The sequence below is a fragment of the Balaenoptera ricei genome, chromosome 16, assembly GCF_028023285.1.
Source record: "Balaenoptera ricei isolate mBalRic1 chromosome 16, mBalRic1.hap2, whole genome shotgun sequence".
Taxonomy (NCBI): domain Eukaryota; kingdom Metazoa; phylum Chordata; class Mammalia; order Artiodactyla; family Balaenopteridae; genus Balaenoptera; species Balaenoptera ricei.
In genome coordinates, this window is record NC_082654.1 from 11709498 (window position 1) to 11733417 (window position 23920).

The 23920-nt window shown below is 50.4% G+C and overlaps 1 protein-coding gene across 3 annotated transcripts; it reads right to left on the reverse strand.

Annotated features, from left to right (window-relative positions):
* Positions 1 to 843: 843 nt before the first annotated feature.
* BAG3 (BAG cochaperone 3) lies at positions 844 to 23635 on the reverse strand. 3 transcript variants are annotated; one of them, XM_059899540.1, is made up of 6 exons: positions 23555 to 23635; positions 23339 to 23431; positions 22598 to 22953; positions 7310 to 7624; positions 5487 to 5891; positions 844 to 2218 (listed from the first exon to the last, which is right to left on the reverse strand). In XM_059899540.1, exons 3-6 carry the CDS (start codon positions 22781 to 22783, stop codon positions 1403 to 1405), a joined length of 1722 nt encoding a protein of 573 aa, XP_059755523.1. In that variant the 5' UTR covers positions 22784 to 22953; positions 23339 to 23431; positions 23555 to 23635; the 3' UTR covers positions 844 to 1402. The 3 variants fall into 3 exon arrangements, with proteins under 3 accessions (XP_059755523.1, XP_059755521.1, XP_059755522.1); XM_059899538.1 differs by having other exon boundaries at positions 22598 to 23021; XM_059899539.1 differs by having other exon boundaries at positions 22598 to 23021; positions 23566 to 23614.
* Between the last annotated feature and the right edge of the window lie 285 nt (positions 23636 to 23920).

The window sequence follows — 23920 nt, forward strand, 5'->3', positions numbered from 1 at the left end:
TGGCGGATTCCCATCGGAGTGACTTCAGCCTTTCTCATGAAGCTGAGAGTGGCAAGCACACCGGCGTGTATTTTTGTGCAGCATCGTCAGGCACCAATATTAAACTCGATACAGTCATGAGGAATTCAGCTCAGGGGCTCCTAAGCCAGAGGGCTCCCTTGGAGTTCCAAGATCTCAGACCCATCTTTCTCTTCCTTCTCAATTTCAGGTTTATTTGGCAAAGGACTTAAGAAAACAAAATCTTGCACATCTCCACATTCTGGGGCGGTGGTCCTTCCCAAGCTCTTAAAAAACCTTAGCCCAGAACAATCTTCGTCCCCCCCAGTGGCTTCGCAGTGCATCTGATCCCTAACCCCAGTGACTTCGAGGAACCCAATCTGGGAAGATAAACCTGGTCTCGGACTGGCTTGGTGACGCAGAGGAATGTCAGATAAAGATGACCCCAAGACTCTCATAGAACACGTGCCCAACCCCCAGTGACCTGGACTTCAGGGAACGCTTGGGCCAGCCTCAGACAATACTGGGGACTGTGCACTTTTGAACCCACTCAGCCCTTTAGTGAGGGCTGAGGATGGCCCGGGGCCAGGTGGGCAGAGATGCACCTCCGCTGGAGCAATCTGAAGAGGTTCCCATCACCTGGGTTCACAGCTCTGAGTCTTCCCAGGTTGCAGCTGCAGCCTGAGAATGAAAAATGACCAAGACTCATTTTCTCATGGGTCGGGCCAGTAGAGATGTTACAAATCCCAGAGCAGGCTTGTAAATGTGTCTGTTTATTTTTCCTGAAGCCAGTGAAAGACCATCTTGATGCTGCCACTCTTCAAAATTTAGAAAGCACAGACGACATTTTGAGTTACATTATTACTTTATTTTCCTTTTTTAAAATGTAGCATTAAAGTCATCCAACATACAGATATTCCTACGGCTCCTTACACATTTTATTCTATCTAAAGTTAAGTATTTTAGCTATGAGATGACAAAAATCATCCCATTAAAATGGCAACACGTCTGAAAAATGGGTTTCATATTTACTGATGAGAAATTGACTCCCCATCTACCCCCACAAAAACTCCTTCAGTCCAGAGCTGTAGAAAGATAGTTCACATCCATGACTAACATGTGGGACCCATACAGAGAGGGCTCCAAAACAACAAGCTATGGGGTTAAACTTCTGTAACAAGCAACTTCTTTATTTGTACAGAATACGAATACAGAAGAAAAGCATCATTCTCCTTTCAGCCCTTTTATTAGTGTGTTTTGCCTCCACCCAAGTTACTGTGTACCAAGCGGCTATGAATAGTAAAAACCAACTGATTTTAAGTCCCTGAAATGCATGCAACTTAAAATTCTCTAAAGCACACAATCAGTTCCCAGTCTCCGGGGCTGATTTTTTATTTAGTGGAGACTATGGTGCTGCTGGGTTAGCAGCTGTGTCTGTCGTGCTGCTGGGGTTTGGAGTTGCTGCTTCTTTGGCTTCTGGCTGCTGGGTTTCAGTATTGGGATCTTCTCCATTTCCAGCACTTTTCTTGCTCTTGTCTGCTGTCATGGCACCCATCTCCATGATTTCCTGAAGTGGCTGATCGGTTTCAAGGGAGCTGGGCTGGAGTTCATAAACCTGGACTTGACCTGGGACATCTATTGCTTTCTGTTCAAGTTTTTCCAGGATGGTCTGAACCTTCCTGACGCCATCTCTCCTGGTCTGGCGGACATCAGCTCGTCCTTCTGGGTCTACCGAATCCAGGGCCAGTAGCTCTTTGGTCAAATACTCTTCTATCATCAGGTACTTTTTGTCCGTCTTCTTGCCTTCAAAGTTGTCCACAGCCTGCTCCAGCCCTTGCACCTTCTCCAAGATGGTTTCTATTTTCAGCACACCTGGATGTTTTGGGGGTACCTCAGCTTCTCCTGGTTTTGGGGTTGTGGCTTCTGCAGGGACAGGGCTGGGGGCTGCTCTCTCTTCTGCAGCCACGTTCTTGGGGGCAAAGGGGATGGCAGAAGGGGCGGGGCTGGGAGGACAAGGCACGGGAGTAGAGGGAACCTTTACTTCCACTTTCTCAGAGGGAGGCGGGGGCTTCTGCGAAACAGGTTGAGAATCCACCTCTTTGCGGATCACTTGAATCGGGATGTGTCCAGGAGGGAGATCTGGTCCAGCTGGGCCTGGCTTGCTTTCTGGCTTGTTTTCAGGTTGGGGAATAGGCGAAGGTTCTCGATGGGTCATGGGTTGCTGAGAAGAGACAAGGACACAGAGATAGTTTTAATAACTGGCTGAGAGTCACAGGCAGTCGTTTGTAGCTAGTACTGACTAGAAGAAAACAGAAATGACTTTTTTAAAGTTTAATAGTATAAGAGGGATTTTCAAAGTCAGCCAAACCTGTTACAAAATTAAAATATGATATTCATCATGTATGTGACCAAACCATTGTTATGCTTTCATTCGTTAACCTTGGTCTCTTGGTCTGTCATCTCTCACTGAATTTTTCTGGAGATGGTATTCTTACGGCAATGAAAAGAAAACCAATATAATTTTCTAAAATGAAAATACCAAAAACTCATGCTGACGGCTGAGTTACTTTACCTCAAAGCAAAGTCCTGGGTGACTCAGACTTTCAGGTGATGGAGCCATGGAGTAATAATTGCCACTTGCCCCCCTTCATTACCCTGTGTGACAGTCTCTGCTCAGGGTGTGGCCTTCCCATCTCCTGTTTCAGAAAAGTTATAATCGTCTTCTTTTTTTTTTTTTTAAACCTATGACAGCCTTGTGGTTTCTGCCCAGACTGATGTAACTTTTGAGAATAAGCAAGATGCTGAAAATGGGTAACGCAGTGAGAATTCTGCTTGGACACATTTGTGCCAGAGCTAACATTCAGCAGTGCAGAATCTCTGCACTGACTACATTGGCTACAGAGGCTGAGATACTCTTTAATATGACTATAAGCTATAGCGATACTTAAAAAAATTAACTATGCTTGAAACAGAAATATCTTGGTTCACCTAGCATTTAAGTGAACACCTAAAACCCCCTTAAAAATCTCACACACTGATTTTATCAACTGGGAAGTAGGAGTTGGACTACATTATTTCTAAAGTACTCCATATTAAAGACACTAAATCCCACTATAATGTTCAGTTAGGTCAAATCTCTGCAAGCCTCTAAAAAGGGATTTCTAAACAAGCTATAAAAGGGAGGCCACTACAAACAAATAAGATTAAGTGGAAATAGGATTACATATTGTTTCACCAATTATAGAAAATATTGATAATATGGGAAAGATACGAGAGAAAACATCTCCAGCTTTGCAAATGGGCACTTCTTTCCCATTTGAAAGGATTACTGAGTCTGAGTAAGGATCTGATGGACACTTGGCTGTTTGAACACCAGTAGCCTCCTTTTCCATCAAATCTCTTCCGCCAACCAGAAATGCCTAACTTTGGCCCTTAGCACTCATGAACCAGCCACACGCCTCTTCTTGGGTTTTAAAACAATGGCTGAGTCAGTGACTTTGGAAACACTTAAGAGGGGGTGCCCTATGGCTTGTACTCTTCAAAAATGTCAAGGTCATGAAAGCAGAGAAAGACTGAGAAACTGTTCCGGATTAAAGGAGACTAAAGGAAAACAACATCTGCATGCAGTGCTCATGATCCTAGATTAGATCCTGAAACAGGAGGAAATTGCTATAAAGGAGATCTGAAAATGGACTGTGTATGAGACAACAATGTTTTAAGGACGTTAAACTTCCTGCATCTGATAATTCTACTGTGGGTATGAATGAGAAGGTTGCTCTCTTAGGAAAATATCTGCTGACATATTTAGGGGTACAGGGCATGATATTTACAATTAAACCTCAAACAAAAAATATAGATAATATATGGAGAGAGGAAAAAATGACAAAGGAAATGTAGCAAAATGTTAACAGTGAATATGGGTGAACCTTTGCTTTCATGACCTTCATATATACTGGACTTCTCTTCTGTAAGGTTGAAATCATTTCCAAATAAAAAAAAAAGCAAATTTCCAAATAATAAAAAAGTAAACAACAAACAAACAAATAAAAAAACAATAAAAGGAGGTGTTCTGTTTGAGGGCCCTGAACAGGGTCACCATCTGTAGTAAGAAGATGCCCTGCATTTGTTTACAGGGCACTTTCCTTTTAAACACTGTGACCAAGGGACTTCCCTGGTGGCACAGTGGTTAAGAAACCGCCTGCCAATGCAGAGGACGTGGGTTCGAGCCCTGGTCCGGGAAGATCCCACATGCCACGGAGAAACGAAGCCCGTGCGCCACAACTACCGATCCTGCGATCTAGAGCCCGTGAGCCACAACTACTGAGCCCACGCACCATAGCTACTGAAGCCCGTGCGCCTAGAGCCCGTGCTCCACAACAAGAGAAGCCATCGCAGTGAGAAGCCCGCGCACCGCAAGGAAGAGTAGCTCCCGCTCGCCGCAACTAGAGAAAGCCCGCGCGCAGCAATGAAGACCCAACACAGCCAGCCATACATACATACATACATACATAAATAAATGTAAAGGCACTTCCATAATGTTGAAAAAATAAATAAATATTTAAAAAACAATAAAAAATAAAAACCGTGGCCGAGAATTCACTCAGCAGCTGAGGGGCCCCGGCTGCCAAGTGTTCTTCGGCTAAAACTAGAAGACTTCCTCCCCCAGGAACCAGTGCCTGCACGTCTCTACTGAAGGATAAGCGGGCCCTGCCTGTAACTTTCACCAGGCAGGAAGGAAGGTTTCCCATCCGCCCAGCCAGCCGGGCATCGGCCAGGGAACATGGTCCTCTACCGCAAAGGAGGAGAAAGGAGTAAGACATGCTCCCTGTGGTCAAGGTCAGAGCAGAGCTGAAGAGAGCAGATGAACACTTTTGAAATAAATGCACAGAATGATCAGATGCTGAACTGTAAGGGACTCATACTAGGCACCGTGGGAAAGACGAGGAGGCTTCATGCAAGTGGCAAGACTGGCTTGTCCCTTGGAGGATGGGGACAGCTTGGATTGTGAAGGCATGTCAGGAAGTGGGTTCAGCACAAGCAAAGGCACAAAAGAGGAGACAACAGAGTGAAGGGCCTGCAGAGTGCAGGAAGGGGTGTGAGTGAGGCAGGAGACGAGGCTGGGGGGGGGGGCGTGGCGGGGCTGCAGGGCACTGCAAGGGCATGGTGGGCACTGAGACTCCTGGGCCCCACGTGTGTGACGCTGTGTTCTGCCCGCTGTTTCCCACGGTGGCGGCTGGAGCTCTGCCCCTGAGGCAGCTGCAACGGAAAATGAGCAAAAGCTGTAGAAAGCACTGGAGGTTCACAGCCCTCGCCTGCATTTCTGCTGATGACCAGCCGTTTTCAGGATCTCGCTCTCCCCCAGTTATGTGCGTAAACCAGGAAAGGCTGGTGGGGCGGCGGGGAGCGGGGGACCCAGGGCACCTGCACAGAGCTCCTCAGGCCCTGGAGAGATGCTGCCCCAGCTAGTCTGCCGACACCGACTCCCATACCTGAGGCCTGTCGACCACGGTTTGCACGCGGAGGGACGGCGGGGAGTGCACCGGCGTGCTGCTTCTGGCTGGAGAGCCCTCCCGGCTGGACGCACCCCGGACGGGTGACCGGAACGGGGATGCTGCCCACATGGTCCGGGGCTCCCAGTCATCTCCCTGGATCTTGTGGTACACAGGCTGGTGGGTCTGGTATTCGCCCTGCTGAGCTGGGTAGTGGGTCTTCTGGGCTTGGTGGAAGGAGGGCTGGGCTGCCGGCCGGGTGACATTCTGCTCATGTATCACAGGGATGGAGATGTAGCCCCGGGGCAGCTGGTGACTGCCCAGGCTGCTCCTGCCAGAGGAGGAGGGCAGGCTGGCCGAGGAGGACGAGGACGAGCAGTCCGAGGCAGCCGGAGACTGGGATCGCTGCAAGACGCAAAGGGTAGGTGCACAGCCCCGTGAATCACCCTCTGTCTGGCCCTCCGACTCTGTCCCCGTTATGCGCCTGCTCTGGGCAGCAGGTTTAATATGACCTCCCGTCTGTAAGCCTTTCCATTTTCAAAATGTAGTGTTAAGACTGGGAGCTCAGGAGTTAAGAGGCCTGGGCTCAAATTCTTAACAGCTCAATAGCTTTAGGTGCCGCGTTTAAAATATAGAAAAGAGTAACTCCTCCCTCACTGGGCTGACTTGACGATTCGGTAAAATAATCTGTGCGTGTGTCCCAGCCCCAGTGCCACACACAGGAAGCGCTCGCTACATTTTATTTATTTTTGTCACTTCATTTCCTCTTTCCGTAACTCTTTTCCTGCTTATCCACAGAGAACTCAGCTGGGCACTGGCAACTGTGTCCCCTGTGTGGACCGAGGCAGGCCAGGCCCCTTTCCCTTCCCAACCACCTACTTTCTATTCTAGAAAATCAGAAGGGTGTTTCCCCAGCTGGCTTCTAAGGGCCCTGCTAGCTTAAATTTGTTAAGGTTTCTCTGACTGATGTGTCACTTTTGATTTTTACAACAAAAACATTACAAATTCAGGTACCGCTTCTCCAAGAAAGGGAAAAGAGCCTCCTGGTGTCCCACGTTAACTATGATTTTTCACCCCCGGAGCAAGCATTTGTGCTCAAGAGCAGTGCAGGGGACACGATGGGATGGTGTGCAGACAGGAAAACCAAGAGGGCTTACGGCTCAGGATTCCTACTGGGGTCCACTGGCCTTCAAATCTCAGCTAAGAACTGGATTAAGAACTATTCTTTAGACATTAGTGCAAGAAGTGTCGGCTTCAGGCTTAAAACCTGAAAAGCAGCTGCCTTCCTGACTCCTAATTTTACATTTCCTTTTAAACTGTGGACACTGTAAGGGCAGGTATGCGGTCTCATTTTCACGTCAGTATAGCTCCAAGCAGTTAATACTTACCTGTAAACACTGAACTGAATGAAACAACACATAGAATCTCTGTATTTCTGATACAGAAAGCTCGGTGGGTGTACGGGGCATCATCGCATGAGGAGCCAGAAGGCCAGGCTTCCAGTCCCAGCGATGCCACTTCCAACTTTATGACTTTGGACCAAGCTGTTTACCCTTCTGAGCCCCAATTCCTTAACTACCAAAATACACCATGATCCCTGCCCACCTGAAAAACCAACCTGTGAGACGCTGGGGGGACGCAGGGCTGTCTTGCAAGCGATCTTTGCTGGGTGACCTCTGACGCTGCAGGCCAGGCCCAGATGCCCCGCATCTCACCAGGCGTTGCCCTGGGCACCGCATCAGGGTCTGGGGCAGCCTAGGAAGCACAAAACCCGGCAGCCCCGGGTCGCACCCCACAGGCCCGCGAGCCAAGCCTCTCCTTACCTCGGGTCCATGGGCGGCTGGGGGCTGGGCGGCCGCCTGCCCACACTGTTTATCTGGCTGGGCGGCTTCCGCCACTCCCCGCAGAGGTGACTGGGGCCTCTGCGGGGCCGCCGGGGCTACCTCGGTTTGGAAGCGCTGCGTCCCAGGCTGGGGGTAGGCGAAGACAGGATGTGGCTGCCGGCTCTGGGCACCGTCGTGGAGGACGGGGATGGGAATGTAGCCTGGCCGGAGCCGGGGGTACACGGCGTGGCCTTCCCTGATGGGCAGCGGCCTGGAGCCCTCCCTCGAAGGCCCGTTTGCAGAGGCTGCGGTTTCCTAAAATAAAGAGAAATACAGACCTGTTAGAAACTGGGAAGGAGACAGCCCTGAAGAGGGACAAGCACGGCGCCGAGCACTCCGATCTTACAGAGGGACCCTGGGTCCCACCGTGCCAGCCAGGGCAGCTGAGCACAGAAAGCGTGGGCGCCTCCCCTGACCCCCCACTTCTTCCAGACGCCCCCTCCCCTACTGAAGCCGCTGCACGTACAGCAGTTTAAGAATCAGAAGCATCCAGAGGAAGCAGGGGAGCCAAGGTATCTGTTGAGCACAAGAGAAGTCCCCGTTTCCCAAACTGGTAAGACGGGTTTCTTTTCTGGGTGACACGGCAGCAGTGCATATAGGAGAGTCACTGACCGCCTCCCAAATCTTCAGACCCAGATCAGAAGGTGCGAGGAGCATTCAATTCCAACTCCCTAAGCTACAGCCAGCTTCTCTGCTTTCTAAAAGGTCCTCACGTCTCCTAGCGATACAGACCAACGCAGGCCACAGGTTGGAAATCTGCCGAGAAGGGGCGGCAGCGGGGAGGCTGCCTCCTCAGGAATATTTTCAGAACAAGCTGCGAGAAAGGGAGATACACAAGGAATGCAGAAGCAGCACAGGATGAGAACAAAACCCGGGGATTAATTGTGCTGGTCTTGTGATGCCAACAAAGCTTGCTTGGCGAGGAGCGGCTGGGTCTCTCTTGTGTCCTCTCACGAAGTTCTCCCTTCAGCGGCCTGGCTATTTTGGGACCCTTGAGAAGGCCAAGTTCCAGAGGTACCACAGAGAAAGATCTTGTTTCAGACAACAAGGCTGGCCCGTCACTCACCGGGCAATGTCACTTCTCACCAAGCAGAGGCTGGGCAACTGAAACCAGGGACCCCCACGGCTTCCGGTCCTAATGATGTCCTGAGCACTAGAGGGTCCTCTTACGGAGGAGGGGGCTGAGGATTTGTGCCACGTACACACACCCGAGTGGGTGAACTATTAAGAAGGAGCGTGATCCTTCCTCACGAGGCATCCCTCTGAACTGCAAACGAACGCCAAAAGCTGAGAGTCTAGGAGCTTCAGGGTGTAATTCCCAGTGGGGTAAAACTGGTCACAAGTAGGGAAAGCGGAGGGCTGACCCTGGAACTTAGCCCTTTCAGACCCATGAACTTGCTTCCCTCCTGCCGAGCCCCGCCCCAGAGGGCCTCCAGCACGAAGGAGAGGCCAGGGTGTTGCCATGTCCTTGGGGACGCCAGCAGACAGGCACTCTCAGATTAGAATACCCACGTGCTCAGGGCAGCGGCATTATTTTAGCCTGCTTAACTCAGGTCACCCAAGAGCAGGTCCACGCCTCACATTCAGAACCAAATTCCTGCCATGAGAGGGACACCAAAAGGGAGGCAGCAAGAGGGACGGAAGAAACGCCGTGCTGCTCGGTGCTGACTCACAACAAGCCATCTGGGCATTTTCTCCACGCACTGGGCACCTTCCTTCCAGCCTGGAGCAGGGGCCTGGACAAGGGCCGGGGCATCATCTCTGCGGGCTTCCTCCTGGCCACGCACAAAAGCAGAGCTGAGCAGTCAGCAGCCCTCATCCGCTGACTGGCCCCTGGTGAACGTCCTCCTCCCGAGTTGCTTGGTACCATGGGATTACCAAACCAGCGAGGCACGATCCCTGCCACCTGGGGGCTGCATGAAACAAACAGGAAGCAAAACTACCTGGAAAGCACAGGAGGCCCTGCGGATGGGGGACCGCCTGGGCTTTCCTAGTAGGAGGGGGCTTTCCTAGAGAGGATGCAAGTTCATTCTTAGCTCTGTTAGTAACAGTTCTTTCATCTGGGGTAATTCTCTTAACTTCGGTGAGCCTTAATCCCCTTTTCTAGAAAATGAGCTAGCAACACCCACTTCACAGGACTGTAGTGAGGTTTTACGAGAGCACATCAAGAGGCACGCCCAAAAAAAAAAAAAAAAAAAAAGAGGGATGCTGGGAAGGCCAAAAGGCATGTGAATTCCCCCCCTAAACAGGCCCATGATTATGCTCCTCAGACCCCAAAGTGTCAGAGGAATCAAAGCTGAAGGACGAAGTTAACTGGTGGTGACTGGAGTAGAATGGTGACTGCACCTGGAGAAAACGGAGTCGTCTGGGAAGGAACCTTCGGAGGGGATGGAAACGTTCTCCGTCTTTCTCTGGGTGGTGGTAAATGGGTGTACATCCGTGTCGAAGTCTCTCACACCATACACTTCCCTGGGACCCCCACACTGCCCCTCCCCTGGCACATTCCACCCACACTGTCCAGACCGAACAGGTGAGGGCTGCCACCCCCAGCATCGCCCCACAGCCGGCTGCCGGCTGGGTCTCCACCTCAGACCCTCCCGGAGCCTGGAAACCGTACAGAGGCCTGGCTGAGGTTTGCCCGCTCCTGGGGGAAGCCCCCGGATCCAGAAGGTACTGGAGCGGGCCTGCCACGAGTTGTGCTTTTTATGCATCTCCCTGAGTATATTTTGTGCCTCAACTGAAAGAGAAAAGGGAAGAAAAAGGAAGGAAGAAGGGAAGGCGGGCGGGAGAGCAGTTCCGCCTGCCCCAGGGGCTGCGACAGCAGAGCCGATACCTGACCTGGTCTTGGGAGTAGTGCCACGCCTGGGTCAGTGGAGGGAGCGTGCGGTCACCGCAGGCAGGGCTGGGGGTGTCAGGGGCCCAAGCTGGAAGGCAGGGTGGCTACGGGAGGCCTGGAGGCTGCTTTCCTACAGTCCTGAGGTCTGCACTCCTGGTTCCGTGTGAATTAACGACCCATTTATGCCATTTGATAAAAACCCACACATCTCTCCTGATGGCCTCTGAAAGAAGGCGAGCTCCCTTGCCACTCTGGTGGGGGCTTTGTTTAGAAAACACTGCTTTAGGTAAGTTAAAAAGACCACCTCTCTTCTACAGAATAGAAAACTAACACTTCTACGTGAATAATTTAAACTGAAAATGAAACGCCCACCCATAACAAGGTCTGCACCAGATGCTGACACCACCTCTCTTTCTACTCTCCTCTCATCAGAGCCCTGTCAACAGCAAATGCTTCAGTTTTACTAACCAAAAACCACTGCCCAAAAGAGTTAAATTGCCCTTCCTATCTTCTGTGGTGTTTTCATCACAGTCTAGTAAAAAAAAAAAAAAAAAAGACGTAATTTTTTTCAAAGGAAAAAGTTTGGTTTTTTTTTTTGGCCACGCCGCGCGGCATGTAGGATCAAACCCGCGCCCCCTGCATTGGAAGGGCGGAGTCTTAACCGCTGGACCGCCAGGGAAGCCCAAGAAAAAAGCTTTTTAAATGTTTAATATTTATAATTCTCCTAGAATATGACTAGAACATGTCTCCTCAGTCTCATAAGAAGTGTTCTTGAGTTCAAGCCCAAGCCTATTGTTTATACCAACCAGCATCTTTTATAGAAGAAAGGCACTACCTGCCCCACCCTGACTTCACTGGGGACTGGGGACTCCGTCTCCTGGGGGTTACACTTCTGTGTGACCCCGTGATAGGGACGGGGTGCCATCACAGTCACCAAGCAGATGACGGCCAGCCCTGCCTCCTCGTCACCACCTGCCTTAGCTCCCTAAGGAGCAGTGATGGCGTTACAGGAAGTGTTTTCCAATCAGCTCAGCTCATTATCCTTATCTGTGGGCAGAGCCATCAGGAATACATACATATGAAATCCAATTAGGAAATAAGAGCCTGACTTCCACTGCTTATCTCACTGCATTAATTTATAAAATGAACCGGTTCACGCTTCTCCTTTTTGCATTGCATTAAAATCCTCTGCGGGTGCCAGACAACTCCATGAGAAGGCCGGGGGAAAAAAAGCAGGGAAAACTACCTCAGGTGAGCCAAAGTCTGCCCTATCGAGTGCAAGATATTATTACTAGACAAGCCTGGGGCCAGGTTCGGAGCTTGGATGAGCCCGTGGCTCACACAGGTCTTGTTTGCTTAACAGCACAACTAAACGGTCACTACTGAGTTTTAGTAACAATGTGGGTGCTCAGGGGACAGCTAGGAGACTTGGAAAGAGGCTGCGCTTGGTCCTAAAGCTGGCTCTGCCCTGGAATATGTGCGCTACGCAAGCAGCTCACATCCCCTCCCTGGGCCTTAGTTTCCCCAGCTGTGAAACGAAGGGGAGGCCCAGAGGTTCTGTAAAGCAGTGGTTCTCAGACTCTAGGGGGCGTCCGGAGCGCCCAGGGAATGCAAAAAAGTGCAGACGCAACGCTCAAACCCCAACAAAGTCTGCCTCAGAAGGTGTGTGGGCAAGTCCAGCCCCCATGGCACTGGGAGCACTGACCTAAAGGAGGTTCCTTGCAGCCCTGACGTTCTCCGTGACCTCTGATTCCAAGATCTCTTCTAGCTCTAAACACCTAAAGCTCAAAAACAAGGAAAAGCTGACGTGGCGGAAATCGAAAAATGACCACTCTTGACTGTACCCAGTTAAATCACATTAGAACTCTCTGGAATTCAAGGTGCTCCAAAGTTTCATGAACCAAGCGAAGAGGAGGAAGCCGCTGACCTTGCACCTTGAAAGCGGGGCGGAACCATAAACCCTGAAAACGGCGCCCCTGTGAACCCCGACGCCAGCTCCACGGTACAGGGCTCTTTCAAACGGGGGCTCAACACCTACAAACCACAGTCTGAATGAAGGGGAACAGCGACAAAGGCAACTCTGAGGGCTGCCCTGCAGCACCTCCGCCTCGCCAGCCTGGTGCCCTAAGTAGGACACAGATTCCACCAACTGGGTGCTTAGGCCAGAAGAGTCTCACGCCTGCCAGGCAGTGACTTTTACTAAAGACACTTCAGAACTCCTAAACCAAAGAAAAAAAGATGGCGGGAAATAAGAATCCTGGGACTCCCCATTTAGCGAGGACGTGGATCAAAATAAGGTGCCTTGGCTTGCCTCTTTCAGGCAGGAAGCAAAACAAAAGAAAAACTTCCTTCTAAAGCGCACATAGAGACCTGAGCTTCAACACTCTACCAGAACTTTCCATTTGGTATTACAGCCCACAGACATGAAATAAGGTATTATTGCCTATGTGATATATAGAGAGATATCTACATCCCCACAGCCAAACTCAAAGTTCCCACTGGAATGTGGTAAAGGGTCTCTTCCACTGCCCCCAGCCCTGTCTGGGGCACGTAATGGACTTTGGGCAAATTCTGCATAATAAGTAAAGTCCACATCCACCAAAGTCTGTTTACAGCACTCCTAGTGAGACAAGAGTCTGTGCTGTAAGCAATCTAGTCCCAGGTGCTTGGAGGTTTTAACTGATATGCCCTGTTATTAAAGTATGTATACTTATCTACAAAGAGTTACAGATGTAGAAAATAAACATGGTTACCAGGAGGTAAGGGGTGGGGGAGGGATAAATTGGGAGATTGGGATTGACACACACACATTACTATATATAAAATAGATAGCTAATAAGGACCTACTGTATAGCACAGAGAACTCTACTCAATACTCTGTAATAGCCTATATGGGAAAAGAATCTAAAAAAGAGTGGATATATGTGTATGTATAACAGATTCACGTTGCTGTACACCTGAAACTAACACAACATTGTAAATCAACTATACCCCAATAAAAATTACAACAACAAAAAAAGTATGTATAGTTGATCCTGGGATTACTGAGATGGGCGTCCCTATGTGCTTCTACTAGGGAAAAGCACATTTTTAAGATGTGCTTAAAATGAGAGAGATGAGCCCCTGTTTTCAAGTTGCCATTCGGGACTCCAATCCCTCCCTGCTGTTCGCCAGGTGTGTGCCCTCAGACAGGACTCCTTGCTAATAGGACTCAGTTCCCCCAGCTATAGAAATCCCCATGCCTTCCAGGGCTTTTTGCAAGATTGAAGTGAAATAAGGCACGAGAAAGTCTTTGTAAACTCTGAGCTGGGCCATGCCCTATACAACTATGTTCCTCCATTCCACAAATAGTTATTGACGGATCCAGCTTTTCCCAAGCAATAGTTGCTTGGGCCTATTGTTTACAGAGTTGTGAATTTGGGTTTAATTCCTCAGTGATCTCACCAAGTTGGTAATGAGCCTGTTAGAGTCTGAAGCCCCTTTATCTGAGAGTCTTAAGAGCACTAATTAGCAGGGATGGCACTTTCTCTGCTAAGAAATGTATCTAAAGTTTCACAACCTGGAAGCAAACACAGCTAAAAACAACTCTAGGGGCCTGAGCCCTAAACTCCCCTCTCCCTTCAACAGGCCCCAGGCGCTGAAGGGGTCTGCCTTGCAGACAAATTCACCTGAGAATCAACACGCAACCTGCAGTGACTGTGGTTCCTGCACACATGCCCCTGCGACCCAGGGGAAAGAGCCAAGCCAGGCTGGGGCAGGAGGAGCCGTCTGGGAGTAGAACATCTGCTGGTGTCCCCCTAATATTCTCAGTGCGTCCCCCCAGGGCATATAAGCAGTCTCCAGGCCACAGCTGGGTATGTCCCCTGCTGGGGAGAGCGTTCGGGGCTCAGAGTCCCCCATGGGCCCCCTGGATCCCTCCTCAAGGATACCATGGAGCAGATGTGGCCCAAGGTCACATGGGAAGTGACTGCAGAACCAGGAAGAGAATCCCGGTCACTGGAGTTCAGCTCCTGAACTCAATGGCTTCAGGGAAATTAAAAACTACCTACTTCCTCTTCAGGAAAAAAAAAAAAAAAAAAAAAGGGTAGGGATCAATCTAAAGCCACAAATCACAGATGGAGAAGTACCTGAAATTTCCATATTAGGAAGCGAAATCTTGTCTGAGTTTAGATAAAGAGAACTCTTCATCCCCATGGACACATTTCCATGGGTTTCTCAAGGTTCTTTCTCAGACTCAGGTAGAACACTGTTCAGTCACTGGGCTCCTCCATCTGTGAGATGTCAACCATGCAGAGCATCTGTTGGTATCAGGGTGCTGGGCTTCACTGGACATGTATTTTGTACAAAACACAGTTTCGCAAAAGAAAAAAATCTCCAATTCATCAACCACAGCTCCGGCAAGGGGGAGACTCTGACAGATGGTGGCAGTCTTGGGGGGATTGCTGGAGGGACTCCTCCCCCACCCTAAGCAGCCTGTCAAAGCATTCCTTCCCCAGCAACCACCCTCCCCCAAAAGGGTGGTGGCAATTAGAAACCCCCTGCCTCTCTCCTTCCACCCACGGTGACATTTCCCCACCTTAGGGCAGGGTCCAGCACACCTGTGCAGACGGCCAGCCCCTCGTTTAACGTGGCTCCGTTTCCCCCCAACACCACTGGGCACTTGGTTCCTGCTGGCACGGTCCTCGGGCCTGTGCAGAGACTTGGAGGGAGAGCCCCACCTCAAGCAGTCGGGATTCAGGGTAAACACAGCGCCCCCTGCAGAACACAGGATACACAATTCCCCTGGCCCATCTTGGGCAGGGGATCTGGGGTGAGTCCACAGGCTGATGAGGCTGTGGGCTGCAGGTCTGGCTGAGGCTCCAGAAGGCCAACAGCCTTCATCTGCCCTCACGCTGAGTTACTGCCCAGCACCTACCACCCCCACGAGGGACACAGGAACCCCCCGGGAAGGGTGCTGAGGGTGTCTGGACACTGGTGGAAGGAGAGTCAGCTAAAGTGGTCCAGGGGTGATAAGAAGAGGCCTTGCCTTGGGAAACGAGACTTCATACCCATCCGGGAACCAACAGACCCACGTCCAGCCAGCACTGTCCACTCTGTGGGGAAGCCAAGCGCCTGTGAATCCCCTCCGACTTCTTGGCGAAGAGTGGGACTGTCGCCACGGACCGCACACATGCCTCAGGTCAGGCCCTGGCTCATCACTTTCCCGATCCTCACGACCCTGCTGGACAGGTACTGGTGTATGCCCATTTCTCAGAAGGAGAGACTGAGGCTCGGGGAAGGTGAGTGATTTACCTGAGATCACCAGAACCCAGGTCTGTCAGACGCCAAGGCCGGGGATATGTTAACCCTTTCACTACTCCTGCCACCCCTGTACACCGTGTGATAATGATTGGCTAATGTCTCCAAACCCTTCATCTTCTTGGGGTAAAACGCAGCAGGAGGGAAAGCATTTCATTTCGCCCGGTGGAGCTGGGTTGAGGCGCAGACCTGGAACATTCCGTTCGAGTGTGGTCGGGGTCAGGGAGCCAGGGCTTGGTGCTGAGTCACTGCCTGGCTGGGGCAGGGCAGCGGGAGCGGGGCTCACCTCTGAGTCACCACAGCCCCAGGACTCCACACAAGCCCAGCATGGGGCCTCTGCAGGGAGAGAACCCAGGTCTAGCCCAGCAGGAGAGCCGGTCCTGCTCTGGCACTCAGGCTCCATGGGACAATCTGGAAGATTCAAAAGCGATGTGGCTGCCTTCTCTGCCACACACATGTCCTCTCCTTTCTTCCTGCCGTTTCCATTTCTAAACTATTCATTCATTCTTTCTTTCTTTGTCCAAGAAGAATTTTTAAAATAACTGAAAAGAACAACAATTCTACTTTAAATTAAATTAAATTAAATTTTCGAGAAACTGAGAAAGTTGCTTCAAAATAGGAAACGTTTGTTCTTCAAAAGGATGCTAAGGCATTTTCAGGGGAAAGTCTCGCCTCAGTCACTAGGGACGCAGCTCTGCGCGGGGAGCTCTCGGGAGGCGCGGTTTACGGGCTCCTAATGTAGGCAGCAGGCAATCTACAATCCTGGGCGTTTCAGAACTGACAGTGAGTAAGAGGCTTCGCTCTGCAGCGTCTGATCTTACTGCCAGCCTCATGGACAAAAGAACTGGAGAGAGACTCCCTTCCGTGGCGCCGGGGCTGCTCTCTGCCGCTGTGGCTTAGCGGCGTCTGGCTGTTGCCAGCAACCGGCCTCCCTGGCAGACCTGCTCCAAGATGCTGTGTCACTGGCGGGGACAAAAAAGAGCTTCTCCAGACCCGTAAGGATGAATTTAGGGAATCAATACCAAAGTCCCCTGTGGGGAAAAGGCCATTCAGAAATTCAATAAAAAGGAAGCGGCTCCTGGGAGACATTTGGGAGCAGAAGACAACACTGCTTGGGAACCAACAGAAGGCTTCCCGCGACACGCACTTCAGTAAGGGATGCTTTTCTTCAACCCGCGTGTCCACTCCGGAGCCCAGGCCCATGTTTTACTCTTCCCCACGCAGAATCCTTCACACACTGAGCCTGTAGACCCTGCCGGGCTCTGAGAGGCAGAAAGGGGAAAGAGACGCAGACTGTGTCTCTGGGACTCCCATCCCACAGGGACGTGACCCCAAGGCAAAGCAGAAAGGTGCTGCCTTTTGGAAGAAAGATTCGAATTGAAGTAATGTGGAGTCCAGAGCAGGGGCAGCCTACTTCACCGGAGAGACGGAATAAATGCTTTGTGGAAAATGGCACCGAAGGAGGCAGAACTGTCCTCTGTGTGGCCTTTAACACCATGACTTGGAGAGAGCAGGTGCTCAAAAATGTCAGAAGAGATGAATGAGTGAAGACTGGGGCCCATCTTCTAGGTTCAGACCCAGGCTCAGGAAACGAGCCAACATTTCTGATCGGCTGTAAGAGATGGACTCAAGGCTGTTTATCAGCAGAACTGTGCCTGGCGAGCTTGGAGCATAAAGGACTGACTATAAAGAAGCAGCCAGGTCCACTAGCGGCAAGCCTGTCTGTCACCTGGGGGGGGGGGGGGCGTTGGGTAAACCTCTGGCCACAACAGTCTTTCTGTCTCGTCATAGCTGAGAGGCCAGGCACATCCTCTTTCTCCAAGTCTGTTTCCTCATGCATAAGGTGAGCCTGATAGCTTCCACCTTAGTGAGCTGCTCTGAGGATTTAAAGAGAGAAGGTTTGGAAAAGCACCCACCTGCGTCTGGCACATATCTATAAATATGTCGACAGACAAAAAAATAGTTCATCCCTTCCTAAAGAAATTCTCTCTGCTTAAGCTTTTACAAGCTGCCTGGCTTGCTGAAAAGCTGCCAAGGCCCCCAAAGAAATTGTCATAGAAATATGTGAAGACTTTAAGAACACCAGATATCTCACGCAGCTGCACAACGCCAAACAAGGGCTAGAGATCAGCTTCCACATCTGCAAAAGGAGGGGATTTGGAGCCTAGCTTCAAAAGTCCAGCTGTGAATCTGAGGGCTGAGGCACAAAAGGGTGTGTAGACTTGATTCACGAGCAATGGGGAGCCGGGAGGGGCTGGAGAATTCCTCAGTCAGGTATGAGAGAGGTTTCCTCGGTGTCCATCAGCACCAGAGGGTCCTCGGAGGCTCCTAATAAGCAAGGCCTTTGTCTTCTGCTCCCAGTTTTTCTATAGAAGGTGTCTTAAATATGTTAAGAGCAACATGAAAACAGCAAAACTATGAAGGAGAAAAGAGTAGGTTTGGATTACGCATGGTTTCTTAATTTTTATGAAAAATACCAGATCATTTTAAAATGTCAATAGGAAGTAACAGACATGCAGAGTGGTTTATATAAGGCAACTGTGTGTCATTCCAGAAACGAGGACAGCGCTAATCAAGCCTCATGGGTGGTATGAAGCCTTCTGACTCACAGGCAGCCCAACAGCAACAAACAACCAAGCCTTCCCGGCCCTGGCTAACGTCAAACGCTGCCACGGTTCCCAAGCACTGACTCTACCCTTGTAAAGGGTAAATATACTCCACAAAACAGGGGACAAGTTTTGCACAGTTCTTGCATAAGCCAAACACAGACTGTTCTTTAGAGGGGAAAATGAAGGTCCTGGATGAGCTGGACTCATAAGGCATCTGGCCATGTTCTTTATCCACCCCCAGCAAATCGCTATTCATCAGTCATAAAGAAATTTGCTCCAGAGTAACTGCAACTTGCTGGAAATACAAAGGAGAGAATGGCCACTCATTTCCTGACTGTGTTCCGATTCTAAGAGGCACAAGAGCTTGCAGTCAATCTGCAAAGAACAGGGTGATCTCATCTTTAAGAAAATTCAGGAAGCTCCGCTGAACATGAAGGGGAAGAAATGGGGCTCTACTTCAGTCGACATTCAAAACATTTCCGATTTCCTCTGAAAGGATGTTCCTACCTGTCTCTCACAGAGCCTGAGGATAATCTGTCAGATTACTGTGGTGAGATTCTGCCGGCAGCGGAAGAAAAGAGGGAAAGACTCTGGCTTGCTTCTTCCTGGGGTTCAGGAGGGTCTCGGGACCACCTCCCCACACCCGGCACTGGCACCCCACCAGGCTCCACCCCTCCCCACGCCACCCCGATCTTCATTCCCAGAAGCCACGCACCGGGCGAGCTTCACCACGAAGGAAGGGAGGCCCCCGTGATGGCTCTGCAGGTTAGATGTTGAGCAGGCCCCTTGAGGATGCCAAGGCCTACGCAGGCGCACGTGAAGTCACAGCTCCCCCGCCCCCCTAAGAAGTGGGATCATTGTCCTTCGGTGGCTCCCAAATGCCAGACTGCTGGAATCAAGAACCAAGAGGGAAGCTTTTTTGACATACAGATTTCTGGGCCCTACCCTGAGCAACTGGGATTCAACAAGGGGGCACCCAGCTGGCAACCTGTGTTCTTAAAAGGCTTCCCTGGAGACTGCCAGGCTTGGGAATCCGTGCCGGGGACCTCCAAGACCGGCAGAGCTAGAACAGCCCTGCTCCTCCAGGGAGGAGGGTCTCGCTCTGGTCCCAGGAAGGTCTGTGAGGGAGCAGCACAGCGCCACACTCCAAAGTATCTGGCCTCTGTTTATTTAGCAAGAGAGCCTGGAGGAGTGGCTGCACATAAACTGTACATCCCCTGATTCCAAAGTGGACGTCAAGCTCCCTGCCAGAGATGGGGCCTGGACTGGCATGCAATTGCCAGGAGATTAGTGGGAAGCCCACGTGTGCAGAAAATCGATATCCGGGAAGACTGCAGGTTCAGTTGCTCAGAGTGGAGCTGGATTAAGCCCAAAGCCTTTGCCTCTAGCTGTCCTGCCTCCGCAATGAAGGGCAAGACACTCGCTTTCAGTTGCCGCCTCTGTAAAAATGGGATGGAGAGTCACTCTAACCACCTCAGGGGAATGAGAGAGGATCAATCGTAAGACAACAGAGGATAAGACTAAACCAAAGTTCTAATCTTTTTCTTCTTTCCACGGAAGCCATTTCTGTACCTACATGGTTAAACTGTAAACACCCAGAAGCTGTCTTCTCCAGAAGAGGGCTTTCTCTGTTTTTCATGCTCAGTGAATAGCTCTTTATTGATTGACAGCATCTCCTCTTGAAAGTAAGGATGCTCAGAGGGTCCTCTTAGCTCAGTTCCTCTAAAATCACCCTTTGTTTTCTGCCAGAGCCCTTTTCTCATTCCACATTAAGAAACCAAATTTCGAATATAAAGTAACAGTGAAGGATTTTCCATTGTATTTACTCTGGAGTAAGGTGTCATTCATATAAGTGAAAGTGAATTAGTCACATAGATGTTCTGTGTATATCAAAGCACAGTCTTGAAAGCAATGAAGCCCAGAGCTAATGAACTGAATGTTAGTTTTCTCCCTATGTTTTGGTACCATGCTGAGAAATCTCAAGTAATTAATTTGGTAAAGAGAGCTCTTTTCTTGAGTTGATCACATCCAGCCATCACCATCTAAGTAGTCACAGAACAGAAGTCAGCCACCCAATACTTGATGGTTGGGAGGACACAAAAATTATCAAGTATTCCAGCCTGCACGCTTCATAGTTTCATAAAAATGTAAGACACTTCTACCTTCTTCTGAACAGATACACTGCCTCTTATTAGGACTTTTCAGTGTAGTTCTCTCTTTGCTCTTGGTACTAGCTGAGTGGCCTTTGGAAACACACTTGAACTCTCTGGGGTGTTTTTGTTTTTTTTATAAATTTATTTATTACGTGGGCTCTGTAGTTGTGGCTCACGGGCTCTAGAGCCCAGGTTCAGTAGTTGTGGCACACGGGCTTAGCTGCTCCAAGGCATGTGGGATCTGCCCGGACCAGGGCTCAAACCCGTGTCCCCTGCATTGGCAGGTGGATTCTTAACCACTGTGCCACCAGGGAAGCCCCTCTCTGGGTTTCTTTCTCAGAAAAATAAAGAGGCTGGGCTAAAAGATCTTTAAGGACCTTTCAACTTTAAAATTCTGACTGTTAAATTTTCAAATCAACTTTTCCAGCATCAGATTTCTGATTTAGTAGCTCGTATTTTCTACTTGTCGAGAACAATAATAGTAACTCAACCTGTTTTTTTCCCCCTTGAAAAAGTTTATAAAACCACAGCCTAACCCATCCACTGTACAGGTGCACAAAGATCTCAACGTGCTGGGTGAGTTTCATGATGAAAACAAAGTGCCAGCAAGGTGGGACTTACACTGCACTCACAGTGGATATGTTCAAACTTGATCTTCGCTCACCACCAAGGATGCCAGCGGATTCTGACCGTCCCTGTCTCTATAGGAAGGAAGCCTCAAAAGGATACTTTTTTTTGTTTTTTGTGTTTTTTTGGCCACAGTAAAGATCTACATCCTTGCAGGCTGCAGCAACAGTGCTGGTTTGAAATGAGCATCAGTTTCACTCAATAATGGGCTGAACAGACAAGCAAAAAAGTACATATGGTTATGCCCAACCCAGCTAATTACAGCCTCTGGTACTAATTTTCAAAAATAAAGATACAATTAATTTCTTATAAATGTAAGCTGCTGAATTTACAATGTCTCACTGTTGGGCACCAGAGTCTTATAAATATTTTTAAGAAAAAACTGCATAAAAATGAAGGTGGATAACACAGATCTTTCTTCTAAAATAATGATTTATAAAGCATTTTTAATTTTGTGAATTTTTAAATCTTCAAAATAACTTATCAGCTCTTTATGACTTTTATTTTTATTTTGCCCAGACAACGTAACACTACTCTTTAAGTATATTTCTCTTTGCCAAGCTTTATATTTCAAAAAAGCTCAAATTTATAGAAAATTACAAGAGTAGTACAATTAGTTATAATTTTTTAAGTTAACAGACTCATTCCAAGTTTCTATTTTCAAATTTTCATGCTTCTAAGGATTAAGTAGTATATATCCCTGCATATACGTAAATGAGGCATCCTTCTAATACAAAAGTATTACTACACAGTTATTTGTGTATTAGAAACAAATCCTAGGTATTTTAGTAACATAACAAGGAAGGGAATGTATTGCCATTAAAAAAAAAAAGTCCCTTTCTTGCCAGTGTGAGGCAATGTCTAAGGCAATAGCCAACTAGGAGACAGTCCCACATCTTTAGTTTAGAAACTGCCTGGAAGAACAGCATCTTGTTTTTAACAAGTCATACTAGAATATATTCTTAGTGAAAACAGTTTCAACCAATAATACAATTTTAATTTCAAATACAGAATGGGAAAAAAAAAAGGAATGAATTTACACCCAGTCTCCTGAGTCACTCTGTGCCTGAGATGGGAGGGTGAAGTCAAGACACCTTCAATCAAATTCAGGAGCTTTAGGGGCTAAAATTCCTAACAGACCCTAACAGACCCCCACCCCAGCTTGCCAATGGTCCCCCGGCGTCCGCCAAAGCACGGTCAGCAGGGTGAAACCAGGATCTCGGCCCTGGAAGCCGGGCGGAGGCTGCGGCGGGGCCTGGCCTGGGCCTCCGATGCTGACCAGGCCGGCCTCCCCTCGTCTCCTGGCCCACGACCCCTCGAATCGAGCCGGTGGACCGGAGCTGGCGCCACCGCGCGGGTCCCACTTCCCGCCCGACCCCCGGAAACCAAACGCGGCCCAGGGAGGACAGTCCTCTCCCGGACCTCCCCCTCGCCCCGACGCCGGCCAAGGGAGGGGGCTCGTGGGGGGGGGGGGCAGCAGGCCGACCCCCTGAAAGCTGGTATCCTTCTGGGGGTCCGTGCGTCCCAGGCGGCCTTCACTGACCTCCGGGGCACCGGCTCAGGCGGGCTACGGCCGGCGGGCACCTGGCGCCTCGCGTCCCCGCAGCCCGGCCCAGTCCAGCCGCCCCCTACGGCCCTGTCCCGACTGCTGGCCGTCGAGGGGGGGGCCGCTGACCCGGCGGCCTGCGGCGCGGGCCCTGCTCACCTTGGGGACCTCGGGGGGTACGCGTGGGTCGTTCCACGTCGTGGTGCGGCTATTGTGGTCCACGAAGAAGGGCCAGCCGGTCTGCGGGTCGATCTTGATTTCCCAGCCAGGGGGCAGGGGGTCGCGGTCGCCGGCGCCGCTGCCGGACGCCATCTGCACCATGGGCGAGTGGGTGGCAGCGCTCATGCTGGGTCTGGGTCGGCCCAGAGGGGCGGCCGCCGGGGTGCCGGATCGCGGGGTGCCGGGTCACGGGGTCGCGGGGTGCCGGACCTCCAGGTGCAGAGTCGCTCGCTGGCCGCGGCCGGAGATAGAGTCGTGCGCGCCGCCGACGTGTCCGGGAAGCCGGCGCCGGGCACCTTTATGAATTAAAGGAGGGGGTGACGTGGCCGTAGAGGGCTGGAAGCGTCTGGAAATAGCCTCCTCGCTGCCAAAGGGAAAGGAGGAGATAAAGGGAGGTAGCAACTGGCCAGCTAGAAACTTCTGGTCCCATCCAGATAAGTTGGCGGCGGCGCCGCTTGGATGTGGAGCTCCGCCCTGAGTCATCAGCTATAATCGTGGCGGGGCGGGGCGGGGGCGTGGGCAGGGCGGGGGCGGGGCCTCGGCCAGCCCGCCCCTCCTCCACCCCTCCACCTCCTCCCCAGCCCCAGCTTCCCCGGCGGGGGTCCCCCGGCCGAGATGGCCCTGGGGTGGGCCCGGTGCATCCGCGGAGTACGCGGCCGCCGGCCGGCAGGACTAACGAACCCCGGGGACGTAGTCTGTGTGTCCTGGGCCGTTTTCGGTTTTCAGACTCGTTCCCTCTTCTTCGAGCCGCGTGGGTGTTCCCGGGACTGGCTCCTTCGTATAAAAACAAAGTCATCGTTAGCCTTTAAAGTCGCTGGATTTAAACTCGAGTCTCTCCCACCTCCCCTTTGCATCCCCATATACTGATACTCCAGGATATTGGCGTCCCTCAGTTACGTTTTAATCACTTTTTTCCATAGGCTTAAGGACCGTCCGGAAGGAGCTCTGGAACGTTGATCCGACACCATCACCAAGCCAGGGAGAAAATGGAAGTACAAATGGAAACTCACCTGCCTTTCTTTCGAAACCTAAAGAAAGATTGCATCAGCGCATGGTTTTATGCTCCTGAACCTCAAATCTCAAATGTAGAAACTATCATTGCATTGAACAACTTTAAAGAAAAAAAAATATTCTTTTGGGTTTGGGTCTTTTTTATAGTGGAAGTTGGTTCTTGCTATCTTAATTTGACCTTCATTTGGAAAGTAGGGGAGAATTTAAATCAGGAAAAAATTGTGTTTGGTTAATTCAGTGGTGGGTTGCACT

What these genes read in the sequence shown, in the direction of transcription:
- BAG3 (XM_059899540.1), bottom strand. Translation starts at nt 22,783, where the DNA reads ATGAGCGCTGCCACCCACTCGCCCATGGTGCAGATGGCGTCCGGCAGC. An exon ending in TACCCCCCGAGGTCCCCAAG is followed by an intron (nt 7,625 to 22,597) that starts GTGAGCAGGGCC and finishes TCTTTATTTTAG; the next exon opens with GAAACCGCAGCCTCTGCAAA. An exon ending in CAGCCGCCCATGGACCCGAG is followed by an intron (nt 5,892 to 7,309) that starts GTAAGGAGAGGC and finishes TGCGTCTTGCAG; the next exon opens with CGATCCCAGTCTCCGGCTGC.